The 27,893-nt window shown below is 40.8% G+C and overlaps 1 protein-coding gene across 5 annotated transcripts; it reads right to left on the bottom strand.

Annotated features, from left to right (window-relative positions):
- On the bottom strand, positions 1–27,893 carry LOC109093484 (mevalonate kinase). 5 transcript variants are annotated; one of them, XR_006154817.1, is made up of 12 exons: positions 27,607–27,893; positions 26,360–26,507; positions 26,046–26,187; positions 25,795–25,950; positions 24,922–25,025; positions 24,798–24,843; positions 24,546–24,636; positions 23,455–23,574; positions 21,629–21,782; positions 19,640–19,889; positions 18,741–19,219; positions 1–805 (listed from the first exon to the last, which is right to left on the bottom strand). XR_006154817.1 is itself a non-coding variant. In XM_042723602.1 (10 exons), the coding sequence occupies exons 1-10, from the start codon at positions 27,682–27,684 to the stop codon at positions 19,738–19,740; spliced, it is 1,191 nt and encodes a 396-aa protein (XP_042579536.1). In that variant the 5' UTR covers positions 27,685–27,893; the 3' UTR covers positions 19,626–19,737. The 5 variants fall into 5 exon arrangements, 3 of the variants coding, with proteins under 3 accessions (XP_042579536.1, XP_042579537.1, XP_042579538.1); XR_006154816.1 differs by lacking the exon at positions 1–805 and having other exon boundaries at positions 18,446–19,219; XM_042723602.1 differs by lacking the exons at positions 1–805; positions 18,741–19,219 and having other exon boundaries at positions 19,626–19,889.

Below are 27,893 nucleotides of genomic sequence, written 5' to 3'. Positions count from 1 at the left end.
TTTTCCCCCAGAGTTAAATTATGACATATAGTCAATATCAACAATATCAAGAGAAATATGCAGGTTAAAACAGCAGAATAACATTGATCATATTCATTTAGCCCATTTTTGTTCTAACATTAACTTGATATGAAATAACTGAACCTGACAGCCAGTGACAATGAAGAGACTTCAGGGTTTGATGGGATCTTGTGTGATGTGTGCCATTCAAATCCACCAGTCAGCAGGGAGACAGAGAAAGAAGAAGAAGAAGAAAGACAGAAAGAAAGAGTGAGATATAAAAAAAGAGGAGAGAGGGAACCTCAGGACCTTGAAGGAGATGTCAGTTGAGGGCTTGAGTCGGTCTTGCGCCTGGCTGAATAGCGGTCAGCCCCTCTGCACGCTTCTCTTCCCTGAAAGCATGACATTGCCAAAGGGGGAAAAAACACCATTTTATCATTCTGTGCCATTCACACCCTCTCTTTCCCTGTCAAACATGCCATATGTCCCCATCTCAGGGCGTCCTGCCGGCTTATCGAGTGTGACAGGGCCATTCTTACACTGCTCACAATCACACTCTGTCTCCGGCGGGTAGAATCCTGCTTTGGCGGCACCGTGCAGTGATGGACTGTCAGGGAGAGGGCAGTGACTTCTGCAGGGTCACACCCCAGACAGCCAGAGAGTCCAGAGAAGACAGAGGATGCAATAGAAGCTCGGGAGTAAAGGTGAGGATGATGATCATGTGGCCCAGAGTGCAGACTCGTCATTGGAAGTGAATTACTCCAAACGGACCATGCATCCCAGTTCACATACTGTATTATGCATCCTAAACAGAAGCAGGAATTAACATATTAAGAATTAATGCATCCCAAGTCACTATTTCAAAGCTGCCTGGATATACTTTTTCCATGCATCTGTACATGCTCTTTAGGCTAATATTGCTCACAACAGCCAACTTTTTTGTTCAGATAAATGAAAGGGTGCAGCTGCACAGGAATTTTTTTTTCTTTCTTTTTTTTGCTGGTAAGTAATTTTCAGCTAGATGCAATTGCATACATATAAACAACAACTGTTAGGACTCTGTAGCATGACACAACTTTATGCAACACAGACCCATTGGAAAAACTCTTAACTACATTTTTGCAAAACTCCAAAAACATACCTATACATACAAATGCACTGCAATTTGTAGCTCTACACTAGTGGCAATAAAACAGCAATAGCTTTTATTGCTTTTCAAACAAATATTGATTACGGGGGCACTTGGTTATGAGTCCCATGAAACACGAGTCACAGAAGAACTCAAAATAACTTATTTTTATTTCACGTTTGCCTTGTTAACATTATCAGTTAAGTTTAGTTTATGATGTAGGATTTAGTAAAGGTGGTACATTATTGTCAAGCTCGATTACCCTTTTAGCACCACTCACTGCATGTACGTACAACTAACTTAATAAAATATTGTCAGATTCACATTCATCTGTTTTGAAGAAAATTTAACATGCTTTTAGCACCACTCACTGGACATTTCACAAGACAAACAAAAAGCAACGTAATATCATTCTGTAGAAATTTCGCCACAGGCACATTTTTCCTATGAGCGTTAACAGAGTTTATGATATTACATTTCAGGAAACAAAGAAACAGTTCACCCAAAAATCAAAATATGGTGAACATTTACTCAACCCCAGGCCATCCAAGATGAAGATGAATTTGTTTTTTCATCAGAACAGATTTGGAGAAAAGTAGCATTATATCATTTGCTCATCAATGGATCCTCTGCAGTGAATGGGTGCCGTCAGAATGAGACTCCAAACAGCTGATAAAAACATCACAATAATCCACAAGTAATTCACATGACTGCAGTCCCTCAATGACTGTCTTGTGAAATGAAAAGCTGCGTATTTGTAAGAATAAAATCCATCAAGACATTTTTTAACTTCAAACCATTGCTTACTCTATACATAATATTGCTTTCTTCAGTGACAAAATCATCTTATACGAATTTAAAGAGAAATATGCACAGCTCAAGCTTTGTTTACAAGCAAAACCAATCCAACTGTTTTAAATATGTTGGTGGGTTTTGATGAAAGGTTTAATGCTTAAAGTCTTTAAAAGATGTTGTGTCCCTGAATTGAATGTCCCCCCTGTTACTCTGATGAAAAGTCCCTCTGAACATGGCCCTTGAATGTTTCTCTAATAACACGATTCTCAGGAAGTATAACACTTTTTGGTGGCAAACTATCTACAAGAAGCAGAGTAATTAACAATCTTTAATTCACCATTTTTTCAGTGTTTTATAAAAATTCACTGATGTCCACTCTGTTATGCTTATTTCTAATGGAAACTGATTTTTTTTTTTTTTTTGTAATTTTGAAAATATGGTTAATAAGCAGGTTAAAAATCTTCCTCGGTGATCACTACGAACTAGCTTATTGTTTATCACATGAGTAGCAATAGCTTACTTTAGCATAAAATATCCCTCCTGTTACTGTCCACCCTGTTACTGTTTTGCACTGTAACAGGGTGGACATATTGTAACATTTGATGTAAAAATTACAAAAATAAGTGTTTAAAACATGTATTGGTACTTATAATTAATTTATTATGCATTTAAAAGAAAGAGTTGCTAAAATAGCATGTAATTGTCAGGAAATGGCATTGTTGTCTTCTGAAGACAACAATGACTACAGGGCTTGTTGTGATGCACACCCTGAAAGAAGGCCGATATACCTCAATAAAAAGAAGGAGAGGTGGAGAAAGGACATAAACAAAGGAAGAAAAAAAGAAAGTGTTAGAACTCAGCTTTGTTGATTAAGTAGAAACTCAAATATATGATCTTGACTTTGCCATTAAAATGGGTGTGTTTCTGTGGTGTGTGTTCATGTCTACATGCTGTGCTTGTGTGTGTGTGTGTGTGTGTGTGTGTGTGTGTGTGTGTGTGTGTGTGTGTGTGTGTGTGTGTGTGTGTGTGTGTGTGTGTGTGTGTGTGTGTGTGTGTGTGTGAGTGTGTGTGTGTGTACTGGTATTCCCTGCATTATGGGGTCCAAATGTCCCTACAGGTATAGTAATAACAGTAAACTTTCATCTTGTGGGGACATTTATTTGGTTTCCATGAGGAAAACAGCTTATACTCTAAGTCATACAGAATTAAGTGTTTTGAAAACCTAAAATAACTGTAGTTTTGTGTTTTTTAAATCTAAAACAACTGTAGTTTTGTTTGAGGGGTAGGTTTAGGTGTAGTGTTAGAGTTAAGGATATAGAAAATATATTTTGTACAGCAGAAAAACCATTACACCTATGGCATGAACCCATAACGATAGGAATATTAGTGTGTAAGAGTGTGCATGTGTGTGTGTGTGTGTGTGTGTGTGTGTGTGTGTGTGTGTGTGTGTGTGTGTGTGTGTGTGTGTGTGTGTGATGTTTGTATGTGTGAGAGAAAGCAAAATATGTTCTCTAAAACTATAAACTTTTAATAGTAAACTACGATAAACCTATTTTGTAGCCTAATAAATGGACAGCATAACAAATGAGATCTTATAATAATAGGTATAAGAACAACTTACTTTAATGTGATAATAGGCCTTATATTCTATACATTTTATATACAGAACCATTAATCTGTTGTAGTGATTGTAAATTGTGACAATATGCTTCTTGTATTAGGCAACATGTTTAAATATATTGATGTTTAGTGGTGTGATGTCCACCCTGTTATGTCCTGTCCACCCTGTTACCTCAGTGGTTTTTTGATATTACTAAAATATGTTCAACAAATGCTATGCATATATTTGTGGTTACTTATAGGGAATGAAATGGTAAAATGAAATAAGTTAAAATGGTTCCAAAATTCCATCAAAAATACAACTTTTTTCAAGACAATTTGTTAACACTTTGTTAAAATACATATGCGGAGTAAAGAGAGGGACATTTTAGCTCTTAGAAAATGTAAATATTACAATAACTGTGCCTTCAAAACACTTGTTAACTGAGATGAGAATGTCCTGTAACAGGGTGGAAATTTGGTCCTTACACGTCTGAGGAATTTCGTGAAAAATTATTAAAGAATAATATCCTTAGCTGGACCAATATATTTTTCTTATAGTGTAACAAGCCCTTCTTCAGATAAAATGATTATATCATGTAAATTAAAAAAACAAAATTATGGAAAGTTACCAAGCTAAAGTGGCACCGTATAGTAAGATTGACTCAAAAACGGTGTTGCATTCCTTTTAGAGTCCATATTGCGCTAGGTTTTAGTTCCTGCTGGCCCACTGCGAGTCACTCATATTGTGACACATTTCATTAAGAAAAGCTCTCGAATCCACTTGAAAGCTCCATGGAACATTTTTTTCTCATTATAGAATATCACTGTCATGTCACAGCACCTTTCCTCCTGACAGCAATTGAAGTCCAAGGTGACACACAAGGAGCATTTAACACCTCAAGCATTAATACAGATGAACGCACCCAACAGCGAGCAGGTCAAATGGCTGTCGGGGAGACGAAGCCAGTACAGCTCACCTGGGAGGCCAGGTTACAGCTTCGTTTTCCCGCTCATTAGACCTTCTGTCTCATGCCGATCTGTGCTGGGTGCAGGGGGCAGGGAGAGGTCACTCCACTTAAGCATTTGACGGCGAAACAAGCCTCACGTATGCAGATGATGGCGCCTCCTGATGACTAATGTGTGCTGATTGCTCAACAGCACTAGAACTCTGGAAACCAGCGCAGGACACGACGAGCTCTGCAGATGCCTGGATGCTCAACAAGTGAGTAATCAAGAGAAAAGAGGACAAGAATTTCAAGACATTCCTCTACTGATGATGTGCACGGTGGCAGAAATCAGAGGCTGAAAGAGAGCGAGCGAGCAAGCAAGAGAGGGGCCTAAATTACCTGTAACTAGCATCTCGAATGTAAGCCAATGCAAAACCTAAAGTCTCCACGTCCTTATGAGCGTTTTTCCCTCTTAAAATATATCTGTAAAATGATTGCTAATCTATGCAAAGAAGCAATCAGCAACTCATGCATAATGCATGAGCACGAGAGAACAATTTTAAAATGCTTTCAGATTATTAGATATTATCAGGAATTCGGCAGATGAAATCTGAACACTCCTACCTGCGCAGCTCTAATTACAGCAGCTGAGTGGGCAGACAGGAAGGCAAAGCGCCTTCTCACCGCAGGTCATTTGCACACATAATTTAAAGCCAAGGTGACCACAGGACAAATCCCAGCTCCAGGTCCGAGTTATAATAGATGGAGAATGAAACCACAGAATTAGCATGTATATCTCTACCAGTGAAACTGATAGCTGGAGATGAAATGGTTCAATCGCTCTCGCTATCGTGGATGATATTTCATAGCCTACATCAAGATGGTAGAGCTCCAATTTTAATGTATTCAAATGCAGATAAAATCGTTTGATCTGCACGAGATGGGATTGAACTCGGCACGGATGCCGACTGCTTGTTTCAATTTTTATTTAAATGGGCCCGAAATTAGAGCAGGATGCTATATTCTCCATTAAGCGCTTAAGCAATTGCATTTGCATTGGATTAAATTATGCTTATCTCTGCGTACAGAGGATGCTGTCTTATCAAATTAACATCTGCATTTTAAAAGGAGAGAAAGAATGGAGCGGAATGTCGGATGACGGGATTGAGCAAACACTAATTCATTTCCGACACATGGCCGTGTCCGGTCCATCCACAAAGGCTGCCTTTAGACACCTGAAGATCCACCATGCAATCAGCTGTCATTCACAGTGAAGTTATGAAAGCTCAGGAAATTCGGTTTGACGTCACAATGAGTAGGATTTTTTTTGTGTGTATTAGGCCAGTGTGGATAAAAGCAGGACTCTCAAGCTCTGCTCCAAACCTTTTTCAAAGCATTTTAAGACATCACAGGCAGACCACCAACACATTAGTTCAACATGGAGGCAAATTAATTATGCTGGTGTGACGGCTGGTAAAAGAGGAGGAAGCAATTGCAGGCAATCAGAAGAAGTTTATTGAAATCAGAGTCCAGAATGTAGGCAATGGCAACGAAGGTCTACGGTGGCGTGAGAAGAGCTGGATGGTGAAGTCGCAGGTGAAGGTGAAGACGGTCAATGGATGAAACCAGGAACAGACCGGAACACTGACACGAAGACGACAACACGAATACAATCCAGCACACGAACACGAAAGACGGTAAACCAACTAGGCAGTGGAGACATGAATGAGGATCTGACAACAGACAGAGAGATGAGTGAGTATATGTAGCTGAGTGGAGATGAGGATCAGCTGGAGCGAGACAATCAACACACAGGTGACAACAATCAACCAAACGAGCACATGGAGACTACGTGAGTACAACAATAAACACAAAACATGACACGGAGGAAACAATGGATTTCCTACCGTGACAGTACCCCCTCCTCTAGGACGTCACCTGACGTTCCCAGCCTGCTTTACCTGTAGATTGTAATCATCAATAAGGCGGTGATCCAGTATGTCCCGAGCAGGAACCCACCTTCTCTCCTCCGGACCGTAACCTTCCCAATCCACCAAGTACTGAAATCCGCGTCCCCTCCGTCTAGAGTCAAGAATACGATTAACCAAATATGTGGTTTCCCCATTAACGATACGAGGCGGGGGGGGAACCGGGGCAGGCGGGTTAAGACGGGAAAAAAATCACGGTTTAATTTTGGACACATGGAACACGGGATGAACCCTCCTGTACGCCGGAGGAAGGCTAAGACGCACTGTTACCGGATTAATGATTTTGGTAACAGAAAACGGGCCAATAAATTTGGGAGCAAGCTTATTCGAAACGGAACGCATCTGAATATTCTGGGTAGAAAGCCACACTCTTTGACCGACGACGTAACGGGGAGGCTTCGACCGGTGGCGATCGGCCTTAGCCTTGGTGCGCGACCTAGCCTGTAGCAGAGCTCTGCGAGCTCTGGTCCAGGTGCGGTGACACCTCTGGACTAGTGCGTGTGCGGAGGGGACCGAAACCTCGGATTCCGTACTGACAAAATTAGGTGGTTGGTACCCTAAAACTACACTTAAATGGAGACATGCCCGTAGATGACACTGGTAAAGAATTGTGTGCGTACTCCACAATTGAGAGTTGCTGACACCAGGACGAAGGATTATTGGAAGCCAAACATCGCATCCTGATTGGCTCGCTCGGTTTGACCATTGCTCTGGGGATGGAACCCGGAAGAAAGACTAACAGTCGCTCCTAACAATTTACAAAATTCTCGCCAAAATTTGGACACAAATTGGGGACCCCTGTCAGAAACCACGTCTGTCGGAAGGCCATGTATACGGAAGACGTGGTCAATGACAGCTACCGCTGTTTTTCCTTGGCTGATGGTAATTTGGGCAAGGGAATAAAATGAGTCGCCTTCGAGAACCGGTCCACTACGGTTAAAATCACCGTATTGCCCTTAGAGGGCGGGAGGGCGGTAATGAAATCTAGCGAAATGTGGGACCAGGGTCTCGAAGGGACAGACAGCGGTAAGAGTAACCCATCTGGAGGTCGATTGGAAGTCTTACCAATAGCGCAAACTGAACAAGCCAAGACGAAGTCGTGGACGTCACGAGCCATACCAGGCCACCAAAATCGTTGCTTGACTAGAAACCTAGTTCTACTAACCCCTGGGTGACAAGCAACACTGGAACAATGACCCCACTGGAGAACGTCTGACCGTAACCCCTCCGGCACAAACAATCGGTTCGGTGGGCAACGAGCCGGGGGCGTTACCCCTTCTAAGGCAGTCAACACCTTCGATTCGACCATCCCATCTGAGCGCGGAGATAATGATGGTCCCCGGTAAAATGGGCTCGGGAGTAGCAGTACGATCGGAACGCTCAAAAAGACGGGATAAAGCATCGGGTTTGATGTTCTTGGAACCCGGCCGGTAAGAAAGTGTAAAATCGAAAACGACCGAAAAAAACAATGCCCACCGAGCCTGCCTGGAGTTAAGTCTTTTGGCGGTTCTAATGTATTCGAGATTCTTATGGTCCGTCCATACAATGAAAGGTACACCCGACCCTTCAAGCCAGTGACGCCATTCTTCCAGTGCAAGTTTGACTGCCAACAACTCTCGATTGCCAATGTCATAATTAACCTCTGCAGGAGATAAACGGTGAGAATAATACGCGCAAGGATGCACCTTTCCGTCTGAGGATGCGCGTTGGGACAACACTGCTCCTACCCCCACCTCTGACGCGTCGACCTCCACTATGAATTGACGTGAGCGATCAGGGGGTGACGAGAATGGGAGCTGAAACAAAGCAGCTTTTCAGTTTGGCAAACGCAGCCTCGGCTGCGTTTGACCACCTGAACGTCAAACTAGGGGAGGTCAAGGCGGTCAGAGGAGCGGCTAGTTGGCTGAAATTGCGAATGAAACGCCGGTAAAAAAATTGGCGAACCCCAGAAATCTCTGCAGGGCCTTGCGAGACTCTGGGGATGGCCAATTTACCACAGCCTTAACCTTCTCAGGATCCATGCGAACACCCTCAGTCGAAATGATGTGTCCTAGAAAAGAAACAGACTGTGCATGAAAAACGCATTTCTCCGCCTTGACAAACAATCCATTCTCTAGCAACCGCAGAAGCACTCGTCGTACGTGTTGCACGTGTTCCTGGAGAGACGAAGAAAAAATCAATATGTCATCCAGGTAAACATATATGAACAGATCGACCATGTCTCGCAACACGTCATTAACGAGTGCTTGGAAGACTGCCGGCGAGTTCGTTAGCCCGAAAGGCATCACGCAGTACTCAAAAAATGGCCTCTAGGGGTGTTAAATGCAGTCTTCCACTCATCCCCCTCCCTGATGCGGACCAAATGATAAGCATTACGTAAGTCCAATTTAGTGAAAACGGACGCTCCCTGCAACCTCTCAAAAGCTGAAGACATAAGCGGCAAAGGATAGGTATTCTTTACCGTTATGTTGTTCAGCCCTCGGTAGTCAATGCAAGGTCGCAAGGATCCGTCCTTCTTTCCCACAAAAAAGAACCCCGCCCCCGCTGGAGAAGAAGAAGAAGGGCGGATGAACCCCGTTGCTAGAGAACTGGATATATATATTTCTCCATGGCCGCCGTCTCTGGAATAGACAAAGAATATAACTTGCCCTTAGGCGGAGAAGTTCCTGGCACTAACTCTATCGCACAGTCATAGGGACGATGAGGAGGAAGAGAATCAGCCCGAGACTTACTGAACACCTCCTTCAGGTCGTGGTACTCCGCGGGCACGTTAGCCAAATCCACTGCTTCCCCCTGAAACACAGACTCAGAAACATTAACACCAGCAGACAAAAGACAAGACAAATGACACTCCTCGCTCCAGCTAACCACAGATCCGAGGCGCCAATTGATCCTGGGGTTGTGTTTCTGGAGCCAGGTGTGACCTAGAACAATGGGGGATTGAGGTGAGTCCGTGATGTAAAATGAAATCTCCTCCGTATGGTTGCCAGATGGGATGAGAGAAACCGGTACAGTGGTCTGTGTGATGACTGGCAGTCTGTGTCCGTTGAGTGCAAAAGGTGCAATGGGGTGTTTGAGGGAGGTGAGAGGAATGTTGAGTTTAGTAGCCAACTTACAGTCCATAAAACTACCCTCTGCCCCAGAATCCAACAAAGCGTGATGATCGAGTGCGTGGGTGGACCACCGTAGACTCACCGGAAGGAGTGTCGATGTAGATGAGGTCTTCCTGGCAGAGATCCCACCCGATAGTAGCCTCCGTTTTACTATCGGGCTTGGTCTTTTACCGGACAGCGCTGGATGTGATGTTCTTGGCTGCCGCAGTATAAACATAGTCCCAGGGATCTCCGCCTGATCCTCTCCTCCCGGGAGAGCCGAGCTCGCCCCACCTGCATGGGTTCAAGATCTCCCGGTGGGCTGACCGCAACCTCTGAGTGCTGACGCTGAGCCTCCGGTCTGGTCGCGAGAACTGCTCTCCCCCCTCCGTCTGGCGGCTTGGGTCGAGTCGGTTGTCTACTCTGATGGTGAGGTCGATCAGGCCATTGAGAGAAGTGGGGAGCTCGACGGCGCGGATCTCCTGTTGGATGCGGTCAGCCAACCCATGCAGGAAGTGATCCCACTGCGCCTCCTCGTTCCACTTACACTCCGCCGCCAGGGTGCGGAACTCAATAGAATAGTCGGCTACGGACCTGTCTTCCTGACGTAGGTCCGTGAGAAGTCTAGCCGCCTCCCTCCCGGCGACGGAGCGGGTCGAAGACCCGTCTCATCTCCTCCGAAAGGGCGTGGAACGAGGCACAGCAGCTGTCTTGGTTCTCCACACACCGCCGTCCCCCAGAGGGCAGCCCTCCCCGTCAGTAGTGACAAACGAATGCCACCTTCATTTCCTCGGTGTGAAACGTGCGGGGCTGCAGGGCGAAGTGCAGAGAACAATGAGACAGAAATGATCGACAAAACTTTGGCTCACCCGCATATTTCTCAGGGATGGGGAGGCGTGGTTCGGACTGGGAAATCCCTCCGGAGACGATCGGCGGTGTGGGTGGCGTGGGAGGCGCAGCGGGTGGCGGTTGTTGTTGTCGTCGTTGAGCCTGGAGAGCGAGCTCGGACACCTTCGTCACCATTGCTTGGAAAGCTCGACCCATCTCATCTATCGCCTTGTCTTGGCGATCCATGCGATCAACGGCTCTCTGCAAAAAACTCCTCTAGATGAGATGGGGAGCGATCGCCTGCTGCTTCCATGATGGTCAGATCCTACTGTGACGGCTGGTAAAAGAGGAGGAAGCAATTGCAGGCAATCAGAAGAAGTTTATTGAAATCAGAGTCCAGAATGTAGGCAATGGCAACGAAGGTCTACGGTGGCGTGAGAAGAGCTGGATGGTGAAGTCGCAGGTGAAGGTGAAGACGGTCAATGGATGAAACCAGGAACAGACCGGAACACTGACACGAAGACGACAACACGAATACAATCCAGCACACGAACACGGAAGACGGTAAACCAACTAGGCAGTGGAGACATGAATGAGGATCTGACAACAGACAGAGAGATGAGTGAGTATATGTAGCTGAGTGGAGATGAGGATCAGCTGGAGCGAGACAATCAACACACAGGTGACAACAATCAACCAAACGAGCACATGGAGACTACGTGAGTACAACAATAAACACAAAACATGACACGGAGGAAACAATGGATTTCCTACCGTGACAGCTGGCTCCTAAAATACCTTGTATTTGACAAATTGTCAATGTATGGAGAAAGCAATTCCAGAACGCTCAGAGAACAAAAAATAGGACGCATGAGACATGAGAACTTTTAATTATAACCAAACTTTCATTCAATACATGAATTAATTTAAATTTAGTTCAAGAAATAAAAAACAAAATGATAGACATAGTTTGGTGTAATTGGAAATGCATTATTTTCTGAAATATTTGTGTGTGCTATGGGCTTTTACTCACACAGGAGTATCATAGCCCTAGTTTAACAACATGCTGAGGGCAAACTCTATAGGAATCAATTGTAAGGAGCACTATGAAAATGTGCATGTCCATTGTGTCTTGGTTCCAGTTGTATATTATCCATTAATTATTTCTGGAGGGACTTTTAAAAAGAGTTACATGCCATAAACCAAACAACCAGCTATAAGGCAAATTGCAGAGTTAAAATAAATAAATAAATAAAAATAAAATTTGATACGTCTATGTATTTTATGGCTTTAATGAGGTAAAGAACTACAAAAATATTCATGTTTAACAGTGGCGCAGTTTGCTTTCATTGTAGAATCAAACGTAATGTAGTGTTTCACCTGGAATTCTGCTGTTAAACAGGATTATTTAAAAAAATAATAAATAATGTGGACTGACAGCGTTAACAAAAGCAGATAACACGGATTAACAACCTCACAATAGCTCTATTTTAGAGGTTTAAGTTATTGTCAAAAATCAATTCAACTCGGTTAAATTTGCTGCCTTTCTAGTGAATTCCAAATCAGTCACATATAAAGTTTGATTTCTGTTAGGATGCTGTTTATGTAGGGCAGCTCACTAGTTTTTGCAACAGAGCTTCAGAGAGCAACAAAATCTCTTCATGTTCTGGGAAGGTTCTTTACTCTGTCTGTGTGTGTCTGTGTGTGTCTGTGTGCGTGTGTGTGTTTGGAGCAGGTAAAGGTGCCCTTCCCCGACACCCTCCACTCTGAACTGCTTCGATTTGCTCTGAGAGATTTTCTGAGGAGAGTCTGACAGGATTCATGCCAAGCAGAGATGAGCGCTTCTACAAAAATCAATGAAGCTCTTCAAAACCTACAGTACAAAAAAAGCATTACTCTGCAATTAGATCTGTAGACTTGAGCACCCAAACACTAAACTTAGTACAGTTCAGATAATTTATATTGTGAAATCAATTTGGTATATATACAGTAGCACTGGCATAATAAAGAATGTTATGAAATTTCTCTGCTACAAACCCTTAGCGAGAAAAAAAGGACTGTGGCGGTGGGAGTATCAGATGGAATACCATCGTATTCTTGGAAGTACCACAACAAAAACAGTAAATGTGGTATATGGGTAGTTGATTCATGTGTAATGGACGTTTAAGTTCAAATTTGTATGAAAAGGGCTCTCCAGTCTCTACATTAATATGAGGTAATAAAAGCTACAAGCATAACTATAAAAGAATGATCAAAATGATACTTAAAATAGTATTAAATTTCATACCGCAGGATTTCCAACAACCCATAAAGCATGACATACTGTTTGATTACTGATTTATATTCATAAAGAGGTGAGTGCACTCTCTGTCTCTGTCACGGATGTAACCTGATCCTTCCGACGGGTGAATATCTGCAAGGCTGCGGGTCCTGATGGCATCCCAGGCCGTGTGCTCCGAGCATGCACATTCCAACTAGCCAGAGTTTTCACAGACATTTTCAACCTCTCCCTCTCTCTGTCCGTGGTTCCCTCGTGCTTGCCCATAGCAAAGAGAAATAAAATCACATGCTTGAATGACTGGAGGCCCGTTGTTCTTACACCCATCTTCAGCACGTGTTTTGAGAGACTCGTCCGAGACTATATATGCTCTTGTGCTGCCTGCCTCACTGGATACGTTACAATTTGCATATCGTAGCAACTGTTCTACAGACGATGCTATTGTTTTCACCCTACACACTGCTCTCTCCCACCTGGAAAATAAGAACACCTATGTGAGAATGCTGTTTTTGGACTACAGCTCAGCATTTAACACCATAGTGCCTGCCACACTTATTGCGAAGCTCCAGACTCTGGGACTAAACAGATCTCTGTGCAGCTGGATCCTGGACTTCCTAACAGGCAGAAGTCAGGTGGTCAGAATGGGCAATACTTCATTCCCGCTGACCCTCAACTCTGGTGCTTCTCAGGGCTGTGTCCTCAGCCCGCTCCTGTACTCCCTGTACACACATGACTGTACAGCCACACAGCTCCAATGTCATCATCAAATTCACTGACAACACAACGGTGATAAGTCTGATCACCGACAACGATGAGATGGCCTACAGAGAGGAGGTGAGCACCCTGAATAAATGGTGTCAGGAGAACCATCTCTCACTCAAATAGACAAGACCAAGTAGCTGGTGGTGGATTCCAGGAGACAGAGCAGAGAACAAACACCCATCACCATCGTCAAGACACCTGTGGAGTGGGTAAACAGCTTCAAGTTCCTCTGCATTAACATCAGTGAGGATCTCACATGGTATACACACACTGATGCAGTGCTGAAGAAGGCACATCAACGCCTCTTCTTCCTGAGACGGCTGAGGAAGTTTGGAATGAGCCCCAGCATCCTCAGATCATTCTACACTTGCACTATAGAGAGCATCCTGACGGGCTGCATCACTGCCTGGTTTGGAAACAGCACCGCTGGCAACCGCAAAGCTCTGCAAAGGGTCGTGCGAACTCCCACATTGTTGGAGGTGAGCTTCCCTCCCTCCAGGACATCTACACCAGGTGGTGTATAAGGAAAGCCCGGAGGATCATCAGTGACTCCAGCCATCCGTCCCACAGACTGCTCTCTCTGCTGCCCTCAGGAAGACATCTCTGCAGCATCCGATCCTGCACTAGCCGACTGAGGGATAGCTTTTTCCCTCAGGCTATCAGACTAATGAACAGTCAAAACTAATACACCCTACAGCCTACTTCCACAATATGGTATGCTATACACTGTACTTTAACTTCAACAGTTCAACACTGGACTATACATACACACTGCATTTAATACAATAATCTACCTGCTACCACTGGATACCATCCAATGCACATCCATGACATTTTGTGTATCCAGTTCATGTATAATTTGCTGCACCTTAGCATATTTTTATGTGTATATATGTCTACATAATGTAGAATGTGTACATACTGTGTATAGCGAGTGCTAACTGTAAGTATGTACATACTGCGTATAATGTGTAGTGCTAACTGTAAGTATGTCTAATAGTACACTGTGTGTACTGACTATATGTATGTGCATATTGCACATTGTCATCTGCTGAAGTCTTGCTGAGTCAAACATTAAGATATTTTTGATGCATTCCGACAGCTCTTTGACCCTCCATAGACATCAAGGGTACTAACACAATCAAGGTCCAGAAACTGACATCAGTAAAATAGTCCATGTGACATCAGTAGTTCAAACCGTAATTGTACAAAGCTACAAGAATACTTTTTGTGTGCAAAGAAATCAAAAACAAAAACTTTGTTCAACAATTCTTCTCCTCCTCATCCAGTCTGCTGTGGCTTGCCTCCATTTTGGAGAGTATCACAACGCATGCGCACACTGCCACTTCATGTGAACAATGCATCTGTGTGCTGATGCATGTCCATGTTGACGTAAGCAGCAGCGCAATGTGCATGTGTTGTTTACACAAAGCGAAGTGCGCACATGTGTCATGATTTTCTTGTAGCTTCATAAAATTATGGTTAAACTACTGACGTCACATGGACTATTTTACTGATTTACTACATTTCTGGACCTTGATTGTGTTAGTACCCTTGCTGTCTATGGGAGGGTCAAAGAGCTTTTGGAATGCATCAAAAATATCTTAATTTGCGTTCTGAAGATGAACGAAGTTCTCATGGGTTTGGAATGACTTGAAGGTGAGTAATTAATGACAGAATTTTCATTTTTGGGTGAACTATCCCTTTAAGTGAATTCATTAACCTGAAGTGTCTATAAGATACCGAAGTATTGTGTTCTCACTGATTTATCCCACCTATTCATGCGCTCACTCAAGGACTTCTTCTCTCTCTCTCTCTCTCACACACACACACACACACACGCACGCGCTTCATCCTCTCGACATGTGCAGGTCTGTGCCAGATTCTTCTACAACCGACAGCCTTAATGGGGTCAGCTGACCTCTGCTCTCACTTCTCACCAGGGCAAGGCAGAAGGGGAATGCCTTTCTCCACTCTGAAAGACACACAAACTCCCACACATACTCTCATTTTACACCACCTTGACCCTGACCCTTGCAGCATCTTCTCAAGAAGAGCAGAGAAAAGAGCCCTGCTCAGCTGCAGAGCCACAAGCTCTTGAAGGAAGGTGAGAGGTCACCGGTGGGCAAGACGAAAGCCTTCTCACAAACTGGAATTGCACCAGGCTTTACCCGTGAAATATCACCAGCCTCGATTTTGCTAAAGTTGCTAGAGTTAAAAATCAATAAGTCTAATGAACTAGAGAGGAGAGGAGAGAAAAAGGAAAGAGCCAGGAAAGAGAAAAGCGATAAAAAGGAAAAGGAGAGAAAATAAAAAGGAAAGGGGTAATTACAGAACAGGAGAAAGGAAAGGAAAGGAAAGGAAAGGAAATGAAAGGAAAGGAAAGGAAAGGAAAGGAAAGGAAAGGAAAGGAAAGGAAAGGAAAGGAAAGGAAAGGAAAGGAAAGGAAAGGGAAAAGGAAATAAGGACAAAATTTGAAAAGGAAAGGGGGAAATAATAGGGCAGGAAAAATGAGGAAAAGGAAATGAAAGAAGAACAGGAAAGGATCAAAAAGAAAAAAATAGGAAAAGGGGAAGGAGGTGGAAATGAAATAAGAAAATGACAAAACATCAAAAGGAAAGGAAGGAAGGGAAAATAACAGGACAGGAAAAAGGAAAGATTAAAATGAATCAGAATAGAAAGGGGAAAAGGAAATGGAAAGATGAAAAGGTGAGGAAAAGGAAATGAAAAGAATCAGAAAAGAAAATAAGGGGAGTGAAAGAAAATAAAAAAATGACAAAACATGAAGGGGAAGGAGGAAATAACAGGACAGGAAAATTAATAAAAGGGAAAAGTAAATTGAAAGGATCAGAACAGAAAGAAAAGGAAAGAAGAAAAGCACAAAACATGAACAGAAAAGAGGAACAGGGAAGGAGAAGGAAACAACAACAATAAATAATAAAAGGAATTAGGAAAAGAGCAGAAAATGGGAAATGGAAAAGAAAGATAAGATGACAAGGAAAGAGGACAGGAAAAAGGATAAGGAAATTAATGGGAAGAGGAAAGGGAAAGGACAGTAAAATAAAGAGGAATGATGAATGTTACTTTCCCTGTAAAAGTGGTATCAAAGGCAGAGCCTGCTGAGAAGACACTCACACAGCTGGCCAGTCGCTGGCTTTCATCCGTGCCACTCTCACAAAAAGGACATGCTGCCAGCGTGCTCTTCTGGTATGATCTGTTTAGAGTGTCACACTGACAAACCAAGAGTTCATATCCATCACGCACAGTGTCACATCCATGCAGAGTCACAACAGCACCACACAATGTTCACATGCCAAGAGAAAAGAGGAATAAAAACACATCATGTCCTCACATTTACTCATTACTTGAACTGTCACTCTTGAACTTTGGTTAAACGAACACACAGAACAGGGAAGTCATTTCGGTTGGCCACAGACAAACAGAATAAAGGGCAAAAGGCCTGAATTCTTGTTTTAATATATTTCAATAGCCCTGCCATTTTCCCTCCATCCTTGACCCCTTTTCTTGGCTGCCTCTGTTATCTGAAATAATGTCAGGCCATCCTTAGAATCTATTCATCAGTACAGAAAGAAGCTGCATTGACATTGATAAAAAAAATACCATCTCTGTCTCGCAGGGAGGAGAGACAGAGAGGTACGGCTCACCCCTCCTCCTCCTCATTCCTCTTCATCAATGCAATTTAAATTGAAGAGCTCAGTGGTAATTAAATTCAAGCTGCGGTTACGGAGGGGGCCGAAGACGCGGATTCGACACAACAGAGAATGCGCAGAGCGGACGCCACACGGAGGGTCAAGGTTCACCAAAGGCAGCCTTGGCCAGCCAGTTCCCATTCATTCAAACAACCTCTCTGCACAAAAGCCTTCTGACATTTAAAGAAATGAATAAAAACAACAGAGAGGCAAGATAAGAAAGGGAAAAAATCAATTATTCCAGATTTTTCCCCCTCCACAAACTGACCTTTTCTCTCTAACATCCTCTGCCAGTTGTTTGTAGGACAGACTTCAGAACTGCCAATAGTGTTTAACTCATTGTTAAGGGCTCTCATGTTCGAAAACGGGATGGAAGGAAGGAGGAAAAGTCCATAACCATTTGGGGATCCATTTTTGTGAAATTGTTTGTCAGCACAAACACGAGGCGCATGACTAGCAGCAGGTCAGGGGGATTTCGGTGGCAGGGGCCACCTCTTCTGGTTAAAGCCAGCTTTACTCATTCATCTGTTCTCCCTCGAACGGCCGATGTCGCCCTCTCCTCCCTCCGCTAATCCGGTTACCGCATTCACAGGCAGTACCCTCTCTCTTTTCATTACAGCAGATCAGAGATTGAAAAGCGATTCCTCAATCTGTCTGAGGATGAGATCTAAATTGGATCGGGCCAAAGTGAATGTGGCAGAGAGGGGAAAATGGGAAGGGAAGATGATGCGACTCATTTTTACCCTTTAGAGCTGATGGCATCAGAAAAAGCAATATTCATAGTGTGTATGTATAGGTAGGTGGCCGGTTTGTGGGTAAATGCCACACACCGCGATTGACAAGAGGACAACGGCTCACTTCTGGGATCTGAGGTCACTTCCTTAGAGCGCTGTGATTGTTTCCTCTTTAAACGTCAATGTACTCCAAATGTGTAGATCAGCTACACACAAAAAAGAAAGATCACTTCTGTTATTTATTTTAATGTTTTTGAAAACTGTCTTATCAAGGCTGCATTAATTTGCTCAAAAATATAGAAAAACAGTAATTGGAACAGTATTGTGAAGTGTAAGTGTTTTGTTCAGTGTCACATGACCCTTCAGAAATCATGATGATTTGGTGCTCAAACATTTTTTATGATCAGTGCTGAAAACAGCTGCGTAATATTTCAATGATACATTTTTTTTTAGGATTCTTTGATGAATATAGTTCAAAAAACAGCATTTATTTTGAAATTGGTTTTTTTTATAATAAGGTAAAAGTCACTTTTGATTGATTTAATGCATCCTTGCTGAAAACAAATATTAATAAACTGAGATGCATCCTGCACACAACAACTTCATTGTTAAAAGTCAAGTGCTCTTGAAGTGAATGTTAAACCAAAAATGTCCAATGTAAGTTCACTGACTTGCACAGTGAGGACAAAAACAGCACTTTTTTTCTGCACAAAACAAATGGCCTAAAACAATACAATTGCACTAAAAATAGTAAAATAAGACTGGCCAGGAAACCTGGTCTGCACATTATGTTCCCTTCACTTCCCGAAATGATGGTTAAGCACCTTAATTAAGTATAGTGAGAGCTTCACATTTACAAAACCAACAACACTCACTTTTTAAGGTGTCTCTGACCTCCCTGGGTCTTCTCAAAGTTGACTTGTTCAAGCATAAGGGGCTCTGTCCTTCTGCCGGCCTTTGGTTTACAGGAACACATTCATCTCAGTGCAAATCCATTTCCTATTCTCTAGCTCCAGGTCTTGTGTGCTGAAGATAGCCCTCTTTATCTGTTCCTCACAAAACACCACTAAAATTACACCCCTCTCCTGGGACTGTGGGGAAATGTGCTCCGCTCTAAGTGCAGAGCGTTTATTTCATCACCGCGCTTCACAGATCAACTTAGACTGCGTCTGGTCGACAGCCAAATGCGTCCCAGCATCCCCTCCTTGGCTTCAAAACCGTTCCGGTGCAAAATATTCTGACAAAGTGCAAAGAACTGAAAAGTAATTACTTTGGGTTTAGTGACAATAATACAACGGCTGTACTCAGTCCAAAATGCTCCAAGCTGTGCTAGTTCTGGTCGGAAATGTGATCCCTGTTGAGAAACAGTTTGGCAAATGAGATGATCATATTGCATTTGCTGGGAATACATAGCCAGGCCAGAAAATAATAATGTTGTGCATGACAGCTTTTCATGAAAAGGCTGAAATTTATTAAAATTAATTTAGTAAGTATCATAATTAATTAAATTATCTATTATTTGCATTCCATACATACTTTCAAAAATGGACAGTATTAAATCTTTTACACTTTGCTGCCATCTAGTGGCACAAAAAAAACTTTACAATGCATGCACTGAAAGTAATAATTCAAATATATTTTTTTTTAAATCTTAATTCAGCAGATGATAAGATTATATTTTATATAATTTTCCAACTATATATATATATATATATATATATATATATATATATATATATATATATATATAAAAAATTGTGTGATTCTGAATTACATTTATTGAACCAGGATCCAGAGTAACAGCAGCAATGAGCATCTGTGCTAACAGCAACAATGATGCATACAGTACAGTAGTGTGCTGGCGTCTATGTTTCAGTAGCTGCTGAGGATCTTCAGTATGTGCTGACTGAGTGCAGCTGAAGAGTGCTGCTGGACTCCAGGAGCTCCGATGCTGGTCTCCCAGCAGTCAAAGCCACAGGCCTTCAGCTCCTCAACAGTGCTCTGAATAACTGAAGTATCTGTTTCTGTTAACAGAAAGGACAAAAACGTCCCCATCAATTACACTCAATGAAACAGGTGCTCCATGGAGTTAAAGAAAATAATATAAAATAATACAATACAACATATACATAATATAATATAATATAATATAATATAATATAATATAATATAATATAATATAATATAATATAATATAATATAATATAATATAATGTAATAAAAGGGCTGGTAAATTGTTTAAGAAATTAATACTTTTATTCAGCAAGGACATATTAAATTGACCCAAGGAGACCATAAAAGCACTTATGTGTGTATCACGGCTTCTACCAAAATATCAGAATATATATATATTTTTTTTTTTTTTTTTTTTTTTTTAAGTAAATATATTATGTAAATATATAACATATTAAGCTGCACAACTGTTAACACTGATAGTAAGAACTGTTTTTTTAAGCATCAAACAAGCATATTAGAATGTTTCTGAAGGATCATGTGACTGGTTGCTAAAAATTCAGCCTAAATAACATTTTAACATATATTAAAATAGAAATCAGTTTTGTAAAATTGTATTTTTTATTTCACAATATCACTGTTTTTACTGTATTTTCGATCAAATAAATGAAACCTTGGTGAGTCACTCATTTTAAAAACATTATCAACCCCAAACTTCTGAAAGATATTTATAATATATTATATTGGATTGGATTTGCATTTGTGTCACTTGCATAAACAGCACAACTTATTCGCAGGAGCATGTGAAAAAATTGTTAAGGAAACAAATTTGGGAAACAAATGAAAATCTTATTTGTACGTCACATCTTAATCTACTTTCTTCGCAACATTGCTTCAGCTGAAACACAACTTGCTCAGATATACAGGTGGTCTGACAATCTGCCAAACCCTCAAACATGAAACCCAAGAATCAGTGTGTGTGTGTGTGTGTGTGTGTGTGTGTGTGTGTGTGTGTGTGTGTGTGTGTGTGTGTGCATCACCAGGAGGCTGATACTGTTCCTCTAGAGTTTTAAAAGATATAACTAGGTGCAATTTTACATGCAAAATACAAAAACAGACCACTTGCCGTGTCAAGTGAAGTAAGAATTCAGTGTTTTTTGACAGGCAGGAATCCAGCTTTTCATTTACAAGAGCGACAGGACACACTTGGAGTAAGACCAATTCTGTTTTTGAATTAAATGAGCAAGAGGAGTTTACCTCAAAAATCTTAATTCAGCCTTAACAAGGTGTGCCTAGAAATGACAATGTCACATTCTCAAGTTGTTAGGCATCATAAACGTCGCCCCGGCTTCTTCCAGCGTTGTGTCTCCTTTATTGGAGGCTGTTTTTAAAGGTTCTAAGATCCTGATTAAAATTCAATGCGTTAGTGGCTTCAGGCATAAACAAAGAGTGTGGCCCAGTCTGACAGCTGCTGTGTCAAGTTGTTAGCTTTGTCAGAAAAGAGTGACAAGCGAGATTCACCTCACGAATCCCGCTAAACAGTCTGCAGGGTGCCACCCTCAGGTAGCATATCCAAAATATACACTGTAGGGTTCCAGGAAGACATTTCATACAAAAACAACAACGATTGGTACAATTCTAATAAACCAGGAGTCAGAATTGACAGAGGGTTATCCATTTGTCCACACAAATGCATTACAATGCTCTACAACACTCTAGCATCACGGCAGTGATGTTTTGAGAGGTCAAGCACCAATCACTTCTTTGCGATAAATATAAAATGTGTTTACACCAATGTGTGTACTGGTACCTGGTCGTAGGAGAGTGATTCCACAGCCTCCTCCTCCTGCTCCTGTCAGTTTGCTATGCAGGCCTCTGGCCAGAGTGACCCTACACAGTGTGTCCAGAGACGAGTGACCCACACCCATCACGTTCAGATGGTGCTGGTTTATATCAATCAGCTCCTGAAGACAAATGACAAATGTCTTGAAAAGATCAATATTATCTATCCATCCATCAGGACTTTCTCCGAATAACAATACTGATCATTTCTTTGCTCTTTTGCCACTTTTTATTTAAATGAAAGTCAAGGGAAGACAGAAAATTACAGGTAGACACAGACAGATTCAAACTTGCATCTCTCTTATGCACATCACAAATCAACAAGTAAATGCACAAACTACTAGACCACGTGTCCCACACCAGAATAGCATCTTCGCTCTTGTGTAATATAACAGTTTTACAGGAATTCAGTGAATTAACTGATCCTGACACAGGGTGTTCACTACACAACCTTTTCTGTTAGTCCCAAACATGATAGATATGGGTCAGATTATACGGTGTGACTAGGGATATCAAAATCTTCACGTTGCAATTAATCGCTAATGCTTTTTTCACGGTATACACGTTATCATGATATTGAAATTTAGTTGCAATAAAGTGGGGTCATAATACAGTATAACAGGTTTAATAACATTTTTCTTACAACAAAAATAACTGAACATTTAAATACAATAAAGGAATGCACAAAAAAAGCATAAACTTAAAATTTTACTATTAAAGTGCATACTTATTGTAGCAGTTTACAATAAGATCTCATTAGTTAACTTTAGTTAATGCATTAACATTCAAATTACTACATTTGCTACAGAAGTTATTAATCTTTTTAAAAATACAACTCTTAGCTCATGTTATCTTATTAAATAACACAGCTGCAAGTGACCCATTTATGTCTGACTGTATGACAAATGTCTTAGCTAAGGTTTGGTCACAATTGATAATGCTGACTGGGCATTTTAAGTCTATTCTGACAGCCTCATTTACATGCAAAAATTAAATGATGACACAAGCAAGCTTTTGCAGTAATGTTGGTTACATTTCGCCTGGAAAATAATACTTACAGATATTCAAAAATAGAATGATGGCAAAAAACAAAGCATTAATTTTTAAAAAAGTACAAAATACAAAATTAAAAAAAGATATAATAATACATAACTGTTCAAAAGTTTGGAGTCAAACTTAAAAATATATTAGTACTTTTATTTAGAAAGGATGCATTTAAATTGATCAAAGGTGACAGTACAGACTTATAAATATACATTTAAAAAAATTCTTTTGAATGTTGTATTCATCAAGTAATCCTGAAAAAATGCATCACTGTTCCCACAAAAATATTAACCAGCACAACTGTTTTCAACATTAATAATAATAAGAAGAAATGTTTCTTGAAGACCAAATCAGCATAATAGAACGACTGAAGACTGGGGTAACGGCTGCTGAAAATTTAGTTTTGCCATGACAGGAATAAAATTACATTTTAGCAAAACAGTTATTTTAAATTGCAATACTATTTCACAATGTTATTAAATATTTAATCATATAAATATAGCGAAATTGCTTAAAAAAAAAAAAAAAAACATTTTAAAAACTATCAACCCCAAACTTTTTTAACAGAACTAAATCGCAAAAGCAACTGCTCATTTTTCCTTATCATGACAGAAATCATTACGATCCTGAAAATGTGTCTTAGACAAAACATTGTGCCAAAAATTGAAAATAAATGATAAATAATATACACCTACCGCACATTGCTAAAGGTATCACCCTCTCTATGAAGGAAAAGCCGTGTGATTGTACCTCCAGTATGTTGTAGTGCTCAGCTGAAGGTCCACGCTCGGCCATCTCTGTGAGAGTCTGTTCACAGACACAGGACACAGCGCTGACGGACTCCAGAACTGGCTTCAACACGGAGGGAAACTGCAAAAGTACAGCACAAAGGACTGTGAGGACAGAATACAGATACTGTACAAACACAGGTGAGGAAACGACATTTTTCATCAAGAAAAATTATCAGCTTAAGCTTGTCACATCAAAAGATATTTATAATTGTCAGCCTAAGAAAAGCAAGATATCCCCGTACATCTGCTACTCAAACTCTTGCTATCTGACTGCAATGTACTATGTCGACTTTTCTTTGCATTCATCCATCCATGATATTGATATTCTCAACTCTGAACTGAATCAATGAGGTCTAAGCTTTTGACAGATGACTATGCAACTGAGGTGACCAATGAAATCATCCGGAGACGGGTTTGTGCTTAACTGGTTTGATACAAAAACAATAGTGAATTTTCGCCACCTACTGGACTGGAGTGTGAAGCACACAAGAAATACACAGCATCCGCCATGATTCTGTACAAATTTGAAAATTGCCATTTTTTGCTGACACTCTTGGGTGCTGTACTGAAGCATGATGTACTGCGATCATACTGAATTCATCAACTGGATATTCTTTAAATCATCTCCATTTGTGTTCCACAGAAGGAGGAAAGTGATGCGGGAATAATGATTTTTTTAACCATTCTTTTAAAGCAAACAGTAAAACTAAATCTCCACTGTTTATGACTTACTGCTTTGACTAATAATGCCACAAAAGTGTAGAATATGACCCCTTTAAAGTCTGTCCTGACTCTTTGCTGTTTTCCATCCCGATAATACCGGAATTCCACTTCACCAATCAGAGTGTGCCAGCAGTGAGGCTACCTACTGCCGTTGTCAAGGTAACGGAGCACAGGAGCATTGGCAGAGTGCTTCATTTGGAGCTCTTATAAAAGGCACTCAGCACCGGGCCCCTGAAGTGCTCCTCCCTCACACACACCGGCCATTATGCTAATTGAAGGGCACAGGAATAAAAACATGGAAGGGGGGTGAGGGGAACCATTTACTACCTTGTTAATTTTGTCCTTCACTCCAGAAACAAGCACTTTGGTGCTACGTGGGACTTTGGTGTTAGTGAGAAGGATTCTCAGAACGGGGACCCTAGGGACGAAATGAACCCAATAACACACTGAGAAAATTCTGCTGGTTCTGTAATTCCACTGAAATAACTTTTTATGTACTTTTCTGATGAACTGGAACAGTGACTTTATAATGATGATAAAATATATTATGAAAATACTTTTTGCAGAGTATAGTTTTACCAGCTTAGTGGAGATATATTCCCAGCATGGTATCTTAAAAAGCCACCTGTTAGAAAAAGCGTAAAGTGATGAAGCATAAATTTAATAATAAATAAATAAAATGAAGTATGAATTTGACTTTTACCCCATGTGCCCACAGCGTTGTCCACCCCTGAAGGGTTACCGTGGATGATCTTCTCACCCATGAACGCCCACCTGTTAATCAGCTCCATCTCCTCTTTACTCCACCTGCAACACCAACAGATGAAAGATTCAGAATTACCTTAACACTAATACAGTTAACAGCTAGACTGCCTACAGTAATAAAAAAAGATTGCTAGTAATAAACAGGACTAAAATAGTAATAAAACAAATGTTTTTGTTTTAGAACTTTCTATTCATCAGAGAAAAACAAATGCATAATGGTTTCCACAAAAATATGAAGCAGCATTGCTAAAAATGTAACTTTGTTCAATAAATTATACAGAAAAAAAGTTATTATAAAAAGTAATATTTCAAAATATGTGTGTTTTTATTTGTTTTGTTCAAATAAAATCATCATTTGTGAAAAAATGCCCTATTCCAGTCCTTGTGTTTTTTTTATACATTTTTATTAAACGATAATGTAGGATGAAGAGGACTGAAAAGATAATAAAGGTGATCACCTGCAGAAACACTGCAGCTAAATGTGATTGAGTGTGACCAGCAAAACAATTCTAAATGTTATGCCTTTTTATCCTTATTTCCTCCGGAAAGTGTATTTTGAACCACACATTTTCAAATTTTGAGAGGATAGACGAAGGACAAAGACTTAATCTCTGGTCTTTGGTTACTTAATCTATCATCTGAATTTCAAGGGTGGAGTAACCTTATCGCTAACAATCTGGGCTGGTTTCAGGAGGGCACTCCCTTTAATAATTGACTGTACATCACTTTTAAAGAGTTAAAAGCAAATGAAACAATCCTTACTTACATTATCTACATAAAAGCCCCATAATCCGTTAGAATGAAGTGTTACCTGGCTGACTCCTGCTGTGGTGTAAGAGGATTTGATATGTTTCCTCTAGCAGACAGCAGAGCGGCAGACAGGCAAACATTATAGGCAGCACTAGAGCCTAAACCTGCTCCTGTGGGCAACTCTGACCACACGGACACCGTGATACTGGCCAGAGACCTGGAAGCAACAGCAGATGTCAAAAGTCCATAAATGCAGCTTTCAAATTTATGCAGTTTTAATAAATGATACAGAGAGTTTAATGGTGTTCTTACTCTGCAAAAACAGACAGGTACATATAGAGGAAGGCCAAGACTGCCATGCTTCTTGTGTCTGTGGAATCCTCTGAAATCCTGGTGAATTCACGTAGTCTCTTCAAAAGATCTGCATCTAGTTCCTTCAGGCCACCCTGCTCTGCTGAAACAACGAACAGTCAGAGAAACATGGGCCGGAGATGATTGCATTCCGACACTGCATTATTACAACTTCAATGAACAGTCCAAATAATCATGACACACAGAATATACAGGAGTAAATACTGACAGAATTTTCATTTTGGGGTGAAAATGAAATTTTGAATAAAAATCACCTTTACACCCTGCCAGAAGAGACTGCAGTGCAGTTATTTCCCAGGACAGAAAAGTGTCAATATTGGGGAGGTTGATGTGCACTTCACCGGATGATGTGGACTGCAGCTGCAGGAACGTGCGCAGGTTCAAACTCACAGCCAAAGCAACCTGTTTAAGGTTGATTAAAAACAGACAACAGACTTCAGAACAATTGATTAAGCCATTAAACAATGGCTATTAAATAAATATTGGTTAAAAAATTAAATAACACAGCCGACACCGTGAACTATGACACAGGAAAATGGTTGTCTGTACCCTAAGTAACATCACAAAAACTCAAATACCGTGCATTGCAAAACTTTGTATTCTGGGGATATACCCAGATCATCTTTCTATCAATAACAATCAGAGGACTCTTATCGACTTTGGCCTCCTGCAGGCCAGGAGGATGGTTGCTTTGAGTTGGAAAGAGACTGAAATATCTTCTGCACACTCTTGGAACAAGGAGATGGCAATGTGTGTTACTTTAGAGAAGTTAACGTACATTACACGGGGTAAAGCACAGCAATCTGAAGAGATGTGGGCACCTTTAATTGATTTCCTTAAGAAATAAGAGGGTGCATGTATTAATGTTTTGAGTGTGACATATTTTTGCTCTGTTTTGTTTTATTTTAATTACTGCTGCTTTGATTAGCATATTTGGAATGTTTTTGTAACTTATTTTCCTTTTGGTGATATAATTTTTGTTATTTGGTTATTGTTTGTTTTATTGGAAAATCAATAAAAAATTGTTGGGAAAAAAAACTGACACAGCAACAGTTCTGACAAGAAAAAAATAAACATATTTAATGCTGGAGACTCCAAAATAAATAAATAAATAAATAAATAAATAAATAAATAAATCACACGTCACTGATACCATTTTTACCATATAATTTCTACCACTTGACCTGTAAGTGTTAATAAATTACTGTACATCTCTCAAAAATGTCAACCTACATAATGCACATTTTCAGTCACATAATGAAAAACTATACATTAAAAACTGCATAATATCGAAATATTAAATATTTACATAAACAGAAAAAGTAAAACATTTTCTATATTATTCCCACACACAGTAAATCACAAATTAATATATCCAAAATCCTAAGCAGAACATGCTTCACTGCTGTGATTTTTTTAGACCTGGTTCTTAATGGAGGAAAAGGGAAAACTCATCACTTCATCAGGTCAGTGTTTGGGTCTCTAATGACGAAACACTCACCTGTCCATGCACGACAGAATGCTCACCGTGCAGAATCACCTTCCCTGGAGCAGAAACGAAAAACTCTAGCGTTTGCATCTTAGATTTGTAAGATATTTTCGAGAAATTGCACCAGTGTATGCTGACCAAAGCAATAACGCCTTGCTAAAATCTCATATTTCAATTCATACACCAAGATACACTCAGCGCACTACACTTAAAAATAACAGTTTTGCCAAATAATCGAGAGCTCCTGTTGTAAAGCGTCAAACTCATCGCGTCTGCTTGCGCGCTGCCATACACGTGTA

The sequence above is a fragment of the Cyprinus carpio genome, chromosome B5, assembly GCF_018340385.1.
Source record: "Cyprinus carpio isolate SPL01 chromosome B5, ASM1834038v1, whole genome shotgun sequence".
Lineage (NCBI taxonomy): Eukaryota > Metazoa > Chordata > Actinopteri > Cypriniformes > Cyprinidae > Cyprinus > Cyprinus carpio.
This window is presented reverse-complemented; position numbering and strand designations above follow the sequence as displayed.

What these genes read in the sequence shown, in the direction of transcription:
- LOC109093484 (XM_042723602.1), bottom strand. Translation starts at nt 27,684, where the DNA reads ATGCAAACGCTAGAGTTTTTCGTTTCTGCTCCAGGGAAGGTGATTCTG. An exon ending in CCACAGCAGGAGTCAGCCAG is followed by an intron (nt 25,026 to 25,794) that starts GTAACACTTCAT and finishes TTGGTGTTGCAG; the next exon opens with GTGGAGTAAAGAGGAGATGG. An exon ending in AGCACTACAACATACTGGAG is followed by an intron (nt 21,783 to 23,454) that starts GTACAATCACAC and finishes ATTTGTCTTCAG; the next exon opens with GAGCTGATTGATATAAACCA.